We start from the raw sequence: 15,941 nt of genomic DNA, 5'->3' as shown, positions 1-15,941 counted from the left end.
GTTTGAATTTTATTTAGAGTTTAGGGTAAATGGCCGATGTTCAGATTTGTTGGTGCAATGTGTTATAAATATTCTGTCTTTTGGAACTATATATACACTTTTTTATGGTATTATTAATCCTAATTTTATTTAATTATGCCAATAAGTGATACTATAAATAGACAAATTTTACTTAGCCTCACAGAAGACCTTCTAAATGATGTGAAAACTGAATCACTAATATAGTATTGCCATATTCAAAGTAATTGTTGGCATAGTGAAATTTGAAGCATTTATACACTTATATATTTATCAACGGCTATTGAATCCACAATTTATTTTCAAAAGTTGTTGAAGCTCTGGAAATATTTCTAATGCTTGTTCTTTGCTGTACAAAGCATTTCTGTAGCATATTAACCTCTAAAAATGCAAAAGTCTCCTCGAAGTCTAACTTTCTTGAAACGTGCATTGTCATTAGGTCATACGAATTATAATGTTTAAACACACTTACTTGGTAATATTTTTTTTGTGTGTATAAACTTTGGATTTAAATTTAGTGGCTACATATGTATTTTCAAAGCACATGTTAGTAAGAGAAGTGAAGTGACAGTTAAAGCACAATATTTTACATTGCTAAAGTACTAAGTGTTTCCTTATTCTTGGTAAAATATTGATGCTTGTTAAAATAAGTTTCCTTAGGATACTACCTAAAACTTTCAGGGAAAATTTTTTTTCATTTCGGGGAGATTTTTGTGTGATCATCTGTGTGTATTATTATATGATCTGAAATTGATTATCCATTGAATCTGCAAGGACTAATTTGTAATTAAAGATGGAAGAAGTTTAAAAGTAGATAATTATTGGTCAAATTCATGGGGTTTTAAAACAATTGCACTAAAGGCAAATATTATTAATATTTCTGGCATCACTTTAAGATGTAATGTTCACTTCCCCATAAAGTTTGATATCTGGCATTGCACTTTCATCATATAAAATTCCAAGGGAGAGAAATATTAATAATATGGGTTTATTCAGTCTCAACAAATTATCTGATAGAAACCTGCAACATTTTAGGATTACATTGAATGGAAAATGCCGCAAACTTAAATGATAGTGCTCATAAATTTCTTATTAGCATTCCATTTTATTGCAAGATGCTCATCATGTGAATTAAAATTTAGTGAACAATTTATTGATTGATAGATGAAAATAAAGCCCATTCCAAAATATGTTTTTTCTGCAGCACAAACTTTTTATGCTAATAATACTGCTGTAAAAATTTCAAGTCTTGATTACTATACCACAATTGAATTGTTGACTGTATTACATCATGGTAGTACAAATCAAGCATCACAAATATTAAGGTCGCATCTCAATCTTTGATTTTCATCTACATTTCAGCTGCCATTTCCATCAGGAGAAGGAGAAGAGGTAGACTCCGAATTGCGAGTGCGTGCTCGTATCCTGGATTCACTTCGAACAGCTCTAAGAACTCAGCCACACAGTTTCGTGTTGCGATTTGTAGAGCTTGATGGTTTGCCATCATTACTTGGATTCCTGGCATCAATGGACCATGCTACGGCTCACTCCCCTGTCCATACCGCTCTCATTGGGTGTGTCAAGGCATTGATGAATAACTCTGTAAGTACCATACCATAGATTTTCAGACAACTAGTATGACAATGGGACATTTATTTTGATCACTTGCTGTTCAATTGCTTATATGTCCCAGAAATGTGATTGAGCGATGAATATAAGTTTAGAACGACAGGATATTTGTCTTTGATATAAAAGTTTGGGTGGCATGCTTGTATAAAGAAAATAATGTCAGTAAAATTCCTTGCAAAGGCCTCCACATTAATTATAAATCTAATGCTTCTGCAAAATAGCCAAATTAAATTTCAGTGTAAGACATTTCTTGATTGGTGCTAACCATAGTTGTCAAATGTATTAGATTGCTATCATCATTATGTTTTTTTGAAGATTATGTTGAATTAGCCCTCAAAGCTAAGATTGGCATAGTCTGTGTAAATTATTCCATATCAGTATAGTTTGTAAATCAATTGTTAAAATTATGATAATTTATATTAATCTGCCGATTAATTGCTTTTTTAAAGTTACATTTTCTATAGTGAATATTCAAGATGTTTTTGCTTGGTGACTATAATTATTTTGATATTACAATTGTAATCAGAGTATTGCATTTACTATAAAAAATTATGGCATTGTACTTGCAAATATACAGCTTTATGAGCATTGACACTAATTGGACAAAATCACTGCAGTTAATTCCTTGATAAATTTGAACCATATGATGAATAAGACAATTTTAGTGTGCACTCGTGAAATAATTCATCAGGTAATGTAATTAAAGTGCTGCAACCTTCTTCCTAATGCAGACCGGCCGTGCACATGTATTGGCTCATCCAACTGGGATCAACACAATTGCTCAAAGTCTTGCAGTGGATAGTATTAAAATCAAGGTGGCTGCTCTTGAAATTCTTGGTGCTGTGTGTCTTGTGCCAGGAGGTCACCGGAAAGTTCTTGAAGCCATGCTTCATTACCAGCGCTTTGCTAATGAGAGGACAAGATTTCAGGTTGGTACAGAAAATGAATGTCCATTTTGTTTTCCAATGCCCTTGTGATTCATTTTCTTTTGCTATAATCTATATTATATGGCATATTGATCTAGAAAAATAGAATTTCATTTGGACATTAAAAATTTGAATAAATAGTGGGTAAGCTAAATCTGTAGAAGTTTTAAGCAATAACTACAGATGTAATTGTGACATGTGAGCAAATACATCATGTTTTTATGATTGAACACAGCTAAAGTTAACAGTATTCACGTGCAAAATATTATATGTTGATTTCTTATTCAATGCATTAATTGTTCCACAATGGTTAAGTGCCATTTATAATAAAATTTTATGAAAAATTAATAACATTTTCTCAAAAACATCTAGGACCTGTTTAATAATTTTCCAAGTGTTGAATATCTTCAATGCTTAATGTCACAACAATTTATAATTCATTTTTCTTACTAAGAAAGTCAATTCATTTCAAATGATGAAATACCAATGTCTAATATCCATCTATATTTCAGGGTATTGTAACTGACCTGGATCGAAGCACTGGAATATATCGAGATGAGGTTGGCCTTAAAACGGCTATCATGTCCTTGGTGAATGCTGTTCTAAACTATGGGCCTGGGCAGGAGAGTCTGGAATTCCGGCTGCATCTTCGTTATGAGTTTTTAATGCTTGGAATCCAACCCATTATCGACAAACTAAGAACACACGAAAATGAAACTCTGAATCGGTATGTTATTAATTTTGCTTTATTTCTTGTATTGTTTTTATAGTTTTTATTAATTAAAGGGACCTTAATGGGGTAACTTTGAAGACCAATAATTTTCGGATACTCATAATTTTTGGGTAAGCTGTTGAATTGTGGCCATCTTCTCATTGAGAATTCTCTGTGTGCAAGTTGAAAGCCTATATTTTTAAGCATAATTATCACACCAGTTAAAGGTTACTTTTTGCCTGTATTATTGAGTGATATTTGCAACTTGCTGCAAATCACAGTGTCTGTTGTGTTGGAAGAGGAATATTATCAATTGAGTTTGAATTCCGTTCAGTAAATTGCTCTTAAGTTGTTTTCCGATAGTATGGAAGTAAAATATTTATGTACTCTACTATTCATGTTTCTTAAGGCATTTGGACTTCTTTGAAATGGTTCGAAATGAGGATGAGAAGGAATTGGCGAGGAAGTTTGATAAGGTGAGTGGGCATGGTTTTTGTATTCCTTATTTTGAAGTTTTCATACATATACCATTCAAATGTGACTTAGATGGGCCTGTCCTCATTGCCTGATTTCTTCCTTTGTAGGAACATGTGGATACGAAGAGTGCTACTGCCATGTTTGAATTAATAAGAAAGAAACTAAGTCACACAGCTGCATACCCGCATTTACTATCACTTCTTCAGCATATGCTGCTTTTACCTTGTAAGTTTGTCAAAAAACTAATTTGTCTTCTTTTCTTGCAAACAGAAGATATTTCATATTCTGATATGCCTGGCTATATTTTTGTTTCCTTAGGGTATAGAGGTAACCTTATTTAGCACACTCCAGCATGCCTGGCAAGGAGTGATTTTATTTGCAATTCAAAAAGTTATTTATTTATTGTCAAACAGAATAGCCAATACTTTTGTGTTACTATTGGTGAAATGTAGTTTTTAAAAATAAAATTCATTGCAATGTAAGAAAATATTTTATTGCAAAATTACATATAATCATAAACATTTGTACATGAGTGGTTTGGTAAAATTAATATTTGAGAAATACTGTTATTTTATTTTCAGTGGACTATGGATCCCATCCACAACATTTTCTTTTATTTGACAGAATTGTCCAACAAATAATATTACAGACTGAAAATGGTGGTGATCCAGATGTGTCTGCTTTGAGAATTAATGTGAAGAAATTAGTCCATCTGTAAGTAATCCAGATGATTTATAATGGTGCTAAAAGTATATTAGTAATTTCAATATCATATCCTGATCAGATGGATGTTTCTAATAATTTATGTTTTCAAAAACTTCAGATTAGCAAAGGAAGAAGAATTAATTGAAGCACGTACCAGAGCGGAGGAAATGGAGAAGGAAAATACTGAACTAGTGACAAAACTTGCGAAGAAGGAGCAAGAATTGGATCTTAGGAGTCAAGAGAAGGTAAATTGTGAATAATGAAGAATATAGTTTAATCTATTTAACTGATGGTAAAACATCTTTGTATGCCCTCTTTAATTTTGCATTGAAAAACGTTTTTATGAAATGTTTTTGCAATCATAGTTAATCTATCCATAGGGCATCTTAAATTTTGTTCAGGCTGCACCTCATTACCTCCCATTCTAACCCCTCCCATATTCAAGTTCTTTTATTTAAAAGATCCATTCCAAATAATTAATCTATGATATTTATTTTTTGACAATAATAAATAATTTAATGCATATTAAATTTTGATAATTGATCATAATTATCTGAGAGGTCAAAATATATCATTGTTTCTTAGTCTACCATCTTGGTATGCATCCAGTCATCCATACTCTCAATGCCTGAAACTCAATTCTGGTATTAAACATGAGAAATAAAATTTTTCAGGAGGATATAGAAACCAGCTTGGCAAGAGTGAAAGAGCGACTTGAGAAGGAGACAAAGAGCCACCTGGAAGCTAAGCAGAAGCTGTCAGAGTTGTTGGACAAGTTGTCGGAGCTGAGCGAGCAGGCAGCCTGGGAGCACGCAGAGTGCCAGAGGCTCCAACAGCTTCTGTCCTCTGGCAGCATCCCCGATGATGCTAAAGCTGAGGGTTTTGTGGCCAGCTCAAGTTCAAACCCTCCATCTGCTCCTCCATTCCCACCCTGTGGACCCCCTCCACCCCCACCACCCCTACCCTCGTTTGGCAAGCTCTCGGCCTCCATGCCTCCTCCTCCCCCACCTCCTCCAAGCAACGGAGTGGCACCATCGGCAGCACCTGCACCCCCTGCCCCAGCACCTCCGAGGATTGAGGTGAAGAAGAAGAATGTGCCAGTTCCATCAAACCCATTGAAATCATTCAACTGGTCAAAGCTGCCAGACATGAAGGTCACAGGAACTATTTGGACCGAACTTGATGATACCAAGTTGTACAACGTAATGGATTTGGAAAGCATTGACAAACTATTCTGTGCATACCAGAAAAATGGTGTGGTGGTAAGTGCATGCTTTATTCTCTTCAAAAATCTGGGGTATAATTTTTTATTCTCTTGCTATCATTGAGTTATGTATGTGTTCTCCGATGGAAAAGTCTTTTGAGAATTCTTGCTCCTTGCTTCTACTCTACATGCTCTCTTAATGGGCAAAACATGAAATTCCTGAAGAGGTTCTCTGTTCTCTGATTCACGCTCCAGGTAAAGAAAGGTGTCTATTTATGACTAGAGTGAGGCTCATGACTATTATTAGTGTAGCATAATGGAAGGAAAGCTGTCCACTTTGGAGGTTGTTGTAGGGGTTTGGGTTATTGGCTGTCTGAGGTACTATGATAGGTTTATAAATGGTGAAATTTCATGTATATATGTGTATAAGAACATATTTATATTGATTTTTGATATCTTAAGAAACTGGAATATTGCTGTAAAGTCACCGATTAGGTTCTCTGCTGCTGTTGACTTGGAGCTTGCTGCTTCCTTATGCCTCACAATGCCATGGATCCTGGATCTTCAAGTAAATTTCTTGAACTCTCACTCTCAGCTCCCCTTACATACTTCTTCATCTGTTGATGATCCTGACATCTTCTGATGAGGTCGGCAAAATGGGTTCCCTTTCTCACAAGTGATTTTCACAATTGCCTTTCCTTTATCCATATGAGGAACAACCTTTCAACACTGTTAAGTATCTTTCTCTCTCATTCTCTTTGAAACATTATATCCTCAATTTTGTCCTTGTTCTTGATTTTCAATGACTTTACTTTTAATTTCCACTGTTATGTTTATTCTTTTGTGGCTTTCATCTTACAAATTCTTCTTCGTAGTCTGCTACACTGGACATTCACTGGGAATTCCCCTATCGTATTCACTCGCTTTGCAAAAAGTCACTCGTTAAGCAAGTAATTTTCGGGACCGACAATTTTGCTCGTAATTCAAATTACTCACTATGCAAGGTCCTCGTCAAGCAAAATTCCACTGTATATTTCTGATAGCAATGGGTACTGTTTACAGCCATGTATTCTCTCAATCTATATTAGCATATGCACTTCAGTGAACTTTGTTTAAGCTAGTGGGGTACATCACGGTTATAATTAGGGTTTTAAAAGTAACACATTATCTAGAATTATTTATAATTAAAGTTTGATGGGTTTTTACTATCGAAAGTATAGTTAACTTTTCTGATAAAAGATTGAAGTTCAACTTGGCATGGCTGTTTTGTGTACTTGGTTTGATAGCTAGACTTTTTAGGGTATGGCAGCTGTATTGCTTAATAGTGATTATCTGATGTTACAGTCACAACTTAAGGAAGTATGGGAAGGGTTTCTTCCATTCATTTATTTTTATTTGGATGTTAATTGACCCAAAGATTGCATGTTTTCAGGATTCTGCACTTATCTGCTCCAGGTCATACCTGAAGCCAGTCACCTGCTCCAAGCAGATGGCTAGACACAATTGTTGTGAAAAATAACCAGTGAATGTTTTTTTTTAATTTCAGAATGATGGCTCTGTCGAAGATTTAAGACAAATAGGAAAGAATCGCTCCAAAATTTTATCTGTTATTGATGGAAGAAGGGCTCAGAACTGCACCATCCTATTGTCCAAATTGAAAATGTCTGATGAAGAGATATCCAAGTAAGTTTGCGATAATTTTGAGAGATAAGTTGATTCCTGAGGTAAATAGAATATAGGACTCATTTGCAACATGCATTTGTTTCAGGGCAATATTGAGTATGGACAGCAAAGACCAACTACCCATTGACATGGTTGAGCAGGTGCTCAAATTTACACCAAGTGCGGAGGAATCTGCTTTGCTTGAGGAACACAGTGATGAGATTGACAGCCTTGCTCGAGCTGATCGGTTTCTTTATGAAATTTCAAAGTAAGTTGAATTATAAATCGAGGCAAAATTATTTGTAATAGCCTGCTTTAGGCTCTTGCATTAGCTGTTTTTGCATGAATATTTTTTCTGATAGAGGAATTTTTATTTGGGTGTACCATTCATGCTTTTCAAAACCTTGTGTCTCACTGAATGACTCAATCAGACTTTTGCTATTGGACAAATGCAAAGGCAGCAATTTTTCAATAGATCAGTAACATATGAATATGCCACTGGTTACCCATATGAGAAATTAGATAAGCAGTTGGAAAAGTTTTGGTATTTCTATCATCACTTGTTTATTGTCCGTAAGAAAGTGCATGCTACAGTGACATTTGTAGTAATTTAAATTCATTAGGTTGTGCCTGGGCAAAACTATTTTGCACGGTAATTTGACAGGGATTACATATGCTGTGGCAGACAAAGATGATTAGAAGCTTGCTTCATGCCAAGTAAAATTTCAACATAGTATGCTCTAATGAAATTACACCATAGTTAAAATGTAGTTAACAGGTTTGTTTCATTACTTCAAATTCTTTTTTTTTTTAACTTCAGTTATCTCCCAATTTTGCAATACTTACATATACTTGGCCCTTACTTAAATTACTCATTGAGCAATTTGGTCATTCCAATAATCAAGTGCTCTAATTTAATGATTAATCAATATCTTGCTTATTAGATAGTACTAGTTAAGCCCACGTCTAATTTAATTTTAAAAGTATTTGCTTTGGTCCTCTTCTTTCACTGCATATCTAAATGTTAATTTTCATGCTTATTGAGTTTGCCTATTTAGTGTGAATCACAGTAGTTGCATAGGTGTAATTACTGACGTTAGTCATTTTCCTTCAATTTACAGGATACCCCACCACGAGCAGCGTTTGCGTTGCCTTCACTATAAAAAGAGATTTGCATTTTGGGTGGGTGAAGTGGAACCCCGTATAAGAGCTGTAATGGAAGGTGCACGGGAAGTCACCAGGTCTCGTCGCCTTAGACGCCTCTTGGAGCTTGTTTTGGCTCTTGGAAATTATATGAATAGAGGAGCACGAGGCAATGCATCTGGTTTTAGGCTGGCCAGTTTGAATCGTTTGGCAGACACCAAATCCAGTGCTGCACGAGGAACCACACTCCTTCACTACTTGGTAGAAATCCTTGAGAAAAAGGTTAGTTATTTAACTTCTGCAAAGAAAAATATTTCTATATTTTTCTGTTTTTTTCATTTTTACTACCATATACTCTACATAAAAATATTGTGTTCACTAAATGTTTTTTGAAAAATCTTTTTTGATTAAATTTCTTATATTTTTTCTTACATATATGTATTTATTGTTCCAGTTTAAGGATATCCTCAAATTGGATGAAGATTTACCTCACGTGAAAGAAGCCGCCAAAGTGAGGTAAGTAAACCATTTATTTTATTGTCTCTCAGTTGTTCCAACAATGATTATTATGAAAATTTGGCCATGTAGTATTAAATGAATGTGATTTTTAAGTACACTATAATTCTCATATCATGTGAATGTTTTCCCCATGTATCTTTCCCTTAGTCTTGGTGAACTTGAAAAGGACATGGCTCAGCTAAGAAGTGGGCTCAAGGAAGTGGAAAGGGAGATTGAATTCCATCGTTCCCAGGTGGTTACTACTGGTGATCGCTTCCTCCCAGTCATGAAGGAGTTTCTTTCCTCTGCTACTTGCCGCTTTTCAGAACTTGAGGATCTGTTTCAGGATATGAAGACGAGGGTGAGATTAAGACATCTTTTGCATTGATCTGTCCCTTAAAATATACTATAATTTTATGAATGATTTAGGTCAAAGGTATAATATTTTCTCTATTTGTTATTTTTACCTCTGTTGATATTGATGAGATTTTTACTTAGTTTATATCTTCTTCCATACTTTCTAAATTCCATTCTTCCTTAATTTTTTATTCTTAAGTTTCCTAAGTGTATTTTTTTGTCTGTAATGATGAAATCATGCATTTTTTAAGTTACCAATGTAATCAAAGTTAGAGGACATAATCGCGCGTGTTGCTGCAGTAAAATATTTGATAGTGGAATGCGATGGTAGGCGAAAGAAGAGATGGTGATGAGGTGGGGGACTACAGTTTAGGCACGAGGGATAACCGCGGGGAGAAAGCAGTTGAGTTCTGCGGGAGACAGGGGTTAGTCATCACCAACACTTGGTTTAATCACCACAAAAGACGCAGGTATACATGGAAAATGCCAGGTGACTCAGAAAGGTATCAGCTAGATTATATCCTGGTTAGACACAGGTTTATGAAGTGCGATAAATTTGCACAGCTTCCCAGAAGTGGATGTGGACTCTGACCACAATTTAGTTGTTATGAAATGTAGCATCCGTTTCAAAAAGATAAGGCAGGGGTGGCAATTTAGAGAATGGAATGTAGACGCATTAAATGGTTTGAAAATGAAAGAGTACTTACAGGTTGTAAAGGACATTATGGAGGATGGCAAAGTGTGAAGTACTATCGAAGAAAAATGGGAATGTATCTAGAAAGGGTTATCTAAAGCTGCAAAAGACACTATTGGAACCATTAACGCAGAAAGGACTAGGGAACCATTATTTATGGATGAGATGATTACAAAGATGGATGAGAGGAGAAAATGGAAGAATGTAAACACAGAGTTAGACAAAATGAAGCATATAGAATTGAACAATAAATTGAGGCGGGCAACAAATAGAGCAAAAGAAGCATGGTGGAAGATGCAGTGTGAAAATATGGAAAGGTTGCGGAGGAAGGGTGAAATTGGTGCACTGTACAGCAAAGTTAAGTTTTTATCTAAAGAAAGGAAGATCTATGCTAACAGTTAGAGATAAGACGGGTAAGATAATAGTAGTTGACAGAAGAAAGATCCAAGAAAGATGGAAGGAATATATAGAAGAACTGTATAGTAGAGAACTTAGGCCAACAAAGTTAAACATAGAAAAGGACCATGACGTAGAGGAAGATAGCCTAAGTTCAGAAATACCCAATGATGGCATAGAAAGGGCATTAAGGAAGTAGAATTTAAATTAGTCCATGAGGGTAGATGACATTCCTGCAGAACTACTTAAAGGTTTAGGAAAATGTGGGAGGAAGAGGCTGTATGTATGTAGTATCTATGAGGAAGGAATCTGGCCGGAAGACTTTGTGAGATCAGTGTAAGTTCCTATTCCGAAAAAGATAAAGGCTACATCATGTGAGGACTACAAAACAATAAGTTTGATAACCCACACAGTTAAAGTTGTTCTCAGGATCATAATCAAAAGGATAGAGAGTAAGGCAAATGATTACTTAGGGGATGACCAGTTTGGGTTTAGGAAAGGGAGAAGGCGTGATGCCATCACAGTAATGAGATTAGTAATTGAGAGGAATATAGAATACAAACAGGAGGTATTTGCCTGCATCGTAGATTTTAAAAAGGTGTTTGAAAGAGTGAATTGGGGAAAACTAATGAGTATATTGCAGGAAATAGGAATAGATTGGATGGAAAGGAGGCTAATCCGCAACTTGTGCATGTCTCAGGCTGCTCAGGTACGAGTGAGGAACGGGGAGTCCAGATGGGCAGTGTTAGGAAGAGGTGTAAGGCAGATTTTCCCATTATCACCGTTGCTGTTCAACCTGTATGTAGAGGAAATGATGGATGATGCATGGAAAGAACTGGAAGTAGGAATGAAAGTGGGCGGGGAATTAGTAAAATCAGTTAGGTTCACTGATGATCAAGCTTTAGTTTGTCAGTCAGCCAAGGGGTTGCAAGCATTGCTTAGTGAATTGGAAATTCAATGCGACAGATATGGGATCAGAATCAATATTAATAAAACAAAGGTTGTGCGATTTTCTAGAAAAAAAAGGCTAAGCTAAACATTAAAATAGGAGGGCAAAAACTAGAGCAGGTAGAACAGTTTTTGTATCTGGGAACTGTTTTGGACCAACATGGTCAAAGTAGTAAGGACGTAAGGAGAAGAATTGTGCTAGGCAAAGAGGCTTTCACAAGGAGGAGGGAGTTGATGACAGGGACGTTGAGTAAGGATATTAAGAAAAGACATGTAAAAACTTTGATATAGAACGTAGCTATGTACGGCGCAGAAAAGTGGTCATTGAAGCAGGAGGATAGCTACCGACTGGAGGCTTTTGAAATGTGGGTGGGGAGAAGAATGGAGAAGGTGAAATGGACAGAGAAGAAAACAAACGAGGAAGTACTTGGTATGGTGGGCGAAGAGAGGGGTTTGTTGGGAGCAATCCTATGGAGGCAGGAAAAATGGATGAAGGGGCTGTTGACTGGCAGTGAGATGTTGAAGGCTGTAATAGAGGGGAGAATGTTGGGGAAACGAGGAAAGGGAAGGAACAGGATAGGGATGTTGGACGGGATGAAGGGAGGCAAAAAGTATTCGGAGATGAAGAGGGATCTGATATAGAGTGGAATGCTGGATTTTGTGTTTTGTTCGGAGTCACAAAATGTTTTATTTAGTGGCTGTGTCCATCCAAAAACCTACCTTGACCAGAAACATTTCCTGAGAAACATGCATATTTATGGAAGTAATGTTTTTTGTCAAATATCAATTGCAGTTTGACCGTGCTGTCAAGCTGTTTGGTGAAGATCAGACTACTGTGCAGCCAGATGACTTCTTTGGAATATTTGATGCATTTATTGTAGCTTTTACTGAAGCAAGGCACGATAATGAGAATATGAAGAAAAGGAGAGAAGAAGAGGAGAAAAGGGCCAAACAAGATGCAGAGGTGAGGAAGTAGTCTCTCTCTCTAGCTGCTGGCACTTTTGCTGCAATGCAGAATATGTACTAAGAATTTTTTATCATGACCCTTTACAAAAATTTATTTTATACAACAAAGTATTTTTTAAATAGTTTACTAAAATGGGAGTTCAAAGTAGTGGGGGATTTCTATTTAGAGGAATATAGAATAGTGCAGAAATATTTTCTGCAAAGTGTTTACTGTGTAAATGTTATCCATTGTAATATAAACCCTGTAAAAATGAACAGTAGCTTGCTCAGATTGAACTGTGATTATGTTCCATGTATTTGATGTGTGGGGAATAATGTAATTATTTTAATGTTGAATGAAATTTTTGAAATTATTCATTTGCACCTATTTTAAGTAGAATTATTTGAGGCCAGATGATGGGACAATAAAAATATATTTAAGACAGAAGGATTCCTATGCATAGCATTATCATATGCATACATTTAACGGACATATTAATCAAATTAAGTTTTCAAGTGCAAATCCTAAATTTTGTGTGGGTGAAGGATTACATAAAGTCATTGTTATGGTTCATTGTCACCTTGGCCACCAAAATCTTGAAAACCAATTATGGCTATCCTTTATATTTTGTGTGTGTACCTGCACGTTGTATATGCTTTAATTCGTTGAAATTCATAAATGCTTTTCAATCTGTGCTAGAGATGTAAGAAACATTCAAGGAAGTGGAAATGCATAAAAACTTTAATGGATCTGTTGATACTGAGAGGAAAGAGATAATTCATTTTCTTTTTACTTTTTCACTTCTTGTAGCTGAAAAAGAGAACAATGGAGAGGAAGCACAGCCGTGGAGAGGTTGCTCCACCTGGCTCTAAATCTAATGGTGTAGTGAGCAGTGGCCTGGGACTGAAAAATGGTGTACCAAATGGAGCTCCTGCTAATGGCAGTGTTGATGCCAAAGGGGAGTTTGATGACCTTATCTCTGCATTAAGGACTGGTGATGTGTTTGGTGAAGACATGGCCAAGTTCAAAAGAAGCAGGCGAAGGGTTTCCAGCAGTGGCAACTCACCCCCACGTTTAAGTGGACATCACAGCTTGGGACGTGAGGACAGTCGAGAAAGAGTGCTCTCCGTTGGCAGGGAACGTGTCGGACCTCACTGAAAGGTTGTTGACCAGAATATGTTGATTTATTTTAAAAATTTTTGATGAAAGAGGAAAAGAAAATTGATTCCATGCGAAAAACATCTGTCCCATGCCAAAGCAATGGCACTTCCAAACTGTGACAGTTTCTTAAAGAGAAAAAGAACAAAAATATTCATATAGTATTGTATAAAGTGTTGTTTATCATTGTTGAACATATGTTTTGGGCATTGCTTGCTGTGATGCATGTGTAAATTAATTGTCAATCATTTTTTAATTCATGACAAAAAAACTTAATTGACTGTTAAATTTTATTGTGAAATACAGAATGATCAGTAGGATGCATGCATAGATTATTAATGCTGTTCACTGATAAAAATGCTGATGTCATATATCATTCTTATCAATGGGTTAGTATTTGTACAGTCCCTCATTGCATATTTCATTTGCTAAATTTAATAGGATTTTGTTTCGACATTTTCGGGTTAGTAATAGTGTTTTGTCTCAAGTGAACCTTTGAAGTTTGTCAGGCATTTAAAAATATCAAAATCATTAAAATTTTAGATTAAAGGAATTCAAATTTAGTTTAGTGCTGTGCCGTTACAGTATGAACATTTTCAAATTCCTTACTAGTATTTGATTTATGAATTTTAGTGCATCTAGTTACTGATATCTTAGAGGATTACTCCAAAGCTTTCAATTGAGCATCTATCAAATTGAAAAGCTTAGCAAACATCACTAAATTAATCAGTTATTTTGGGTTATTTCACTCTGTGAAGAGATGTGTACTACATTTGTTTATATAAGAATGTTGTGATAATAATTTTCAGAAGCTTGCATATCTTTTAATGGTGTTAAAGTATCTTTCAATGCCATTTGATTATTACTTATAAAATCATTATTTATTTTTCTCTGTCCACATTATTAATTGATAAGTATAATTCATCCTTATAATGATTTCATGATACCTTGCTGGATGCTAGTTAAAGCTATGAAAAAAAAACATTTTAAATGCAGATCATGAATATAGTTAGAAAACTGTCACAATTTTTCTTTGGTATCCATGTATATTGATCACTGCCAATTTGCCTATATAATTCAAGTCCTGACAAATTGACTTGGACAGTCGAGAAATTTTTCATGTGCATGAAAAATTTCTCGACTGTCAGTTATGTTAACTGTGGCGATTTATGTACCAAGGTGCTTGATATTTAAAAATTGGGAAAAGATAATTTGACTAAATATTCCAAGAATTAAGAAGAATATTCCAAAATCTTTTGCGAGAAAATGCCTTATTTCTATGATATTTGATACAATTTAAGTGGAATTTGATGAAAACTTTGAAGTACCACATTTTAGAACATATACATCTATTTGAATATCTTTATCCCTGCTCTATATGTTCCTGTCAGTCCCAAATAAATTTTCCCCTCTTTCCACCTCTTTGGTATTTGGTACCTTGAACTAATTCCAGAGTATTAAGGACCAATTTTGAATGTGATGAACTTGATATTCATTATAAAAGTTGGTCTGAGCATGGTATTATTGCTCTGAATTCTAAACGTAACCCACAGTTGATAGCTTTTGATGTTTGTATAAGTCACTCAAGATCTTTAATGGACCATAAATGGTACTAACCTATCCTCTTTACACTTGTAGATGAGACAGAATGAATGTTCATTTTTTAGCTTGGTGCATAACATAAATTTGCTTATAGTTTGGCTATATTTAGCATGGACAGTCAGCAGTTTCAGGGTTTTTGTCATTGATTTTCCATTATTTTCATAAAAACTGTGTCAATCATTTTTATGTTGTTGTATGTTTCCATTATGGATGTGTAAATAAAATGTTTGTAAGCGGTACACTGCTTTCAAAACATAAATGCTTGCAAATATAAATTGTGTTAATGCATGTGTACCTATTAAAAAATTTACTTATTAGTCAAATGTTTTGGTACAAAAACTACTATTACTGATAATGTATTGAACCCATTTAGTGTTCATTTGTAAGAAATTATGGTGGTTTTTGAACAAGTATTTGACTTTTTATGTGGCCCTGTATATGGGAGCTTTTGTATTTTTGTACATAAACTCATTGTGTAGAATAAGAAATAAAACTGTAAGAAGTTATCCATGAAATATAAGGTGAAATATATATTATTTTGTTCGGTCAAGTCAAGAAAGTTTGCCACATTCACATGCTGAATGGTATGGTGAATTGCAATCTACAAGTTGCTGCTTCCTATCAGAGTATGGTCTACATCATTTAAAATAATGCTGTATAAAAATTAAGAAAATAAGCAGTTTCTTGCGGACTCAGATTTTTGCCACCCTTATATAGGTGGTCCCGTCTAGTGGCTGCTCGCTGATTGGTCCGTTTCTGGAGAACTCTCTTCTATGCTTTGTGGAGATGGTAGCCTTCATCTCTGTTAAAGTTCTCCAGGTTTTTGACGATCTCTATTGATTCTCTAATTAATCGTGGGTAATATC

General features: G+C 35.1%; 1 protein-coding gene across 1 annotated transcript in view; it reads left to right on the top strand.

Annotated features, from left to right (window-relative positions):
• DAAM (disheveled-associated activator of morphogenesis-like protein) overlaps window positions 1-15,587 on the top strand; it is an 87,972-nt gene extending 72,385 nt beyond the window's left edge. Inside the window, exons 6-20 of the mRNA XM_071585234.1 lie at window positions 1,381-1,620; window positions 2,379-2,576; window positions 3,086-3,300; window positions 3,695-3,761; window positions 3,870-3,987; window positions 4,344-4,476; window positions 4,586-4,712; window positions 5,142-5,729; window positions 7,218-7,354; window positions 7,440-7,601; window positions 8,455-8,758; window positions 8,931-8,992; window positions 9,143-9,335; window positions 12,163-12,333; window positions 13,126-15,587. Coding sequence (XP_071441335.1) covers window positions 1,381-1,620; window positions 2,379-2,576; window positions 3,086-3,300; window positions 3,695-3,761; window positions 3,870-3,987; window positions 4,344-4,476; window positions 4,586-4,712; window positions 5,142-5,729; window positions 7,218-7,354; window positions 7,440-7,601; window positions 8,455-8,758; window positions 8,931-8,992; window positions 9,143-9,335; window positions 12,163-12,333; window positions 13,126-13,473 — 3,063 coding nt within the window. The 3' untranslated portion in view covers window positions 13,474-15,587. The remainder of the gene's footprint in view (window positions 1-1,380; window positions 1,621-2,378; window positions 2,577-3,085; window positions 3,301-3,694; window positions 3,762-3,869; window positions 3,988-4,343; window positions 4,477-4,585; window positions 4,713-5,141; window positions 5,730-7,217; window positions 7,355-7,439; window positions 7,602-8,454; window positions 8,759-8,930; window positions 8,993-9,142; window positions 9,336-12,162; window positions 12,334-13,125) is intronic.
• The last annotated feature ends 354 nt before the right edge of the window (window positions 15,588-15,941 follow it).

Source organism: Hetaerina americana, unplaced genomic scaffold, assembly GCF_022747635.1.
Source record: "Hetaerina americana unplaced genomic scaffold, ioHetAmer1.1.p SCAF_2, whole genome shotgun sequence".
NCBI lineage: Eukaryota > Metazoa > Arthropoda > Insecta > Odonata > Calopterygidae > Hetaerina > Hetaerina americana.
This window is presented reverse-complemented; position numbering and strand designations above follow the sequence as displayed.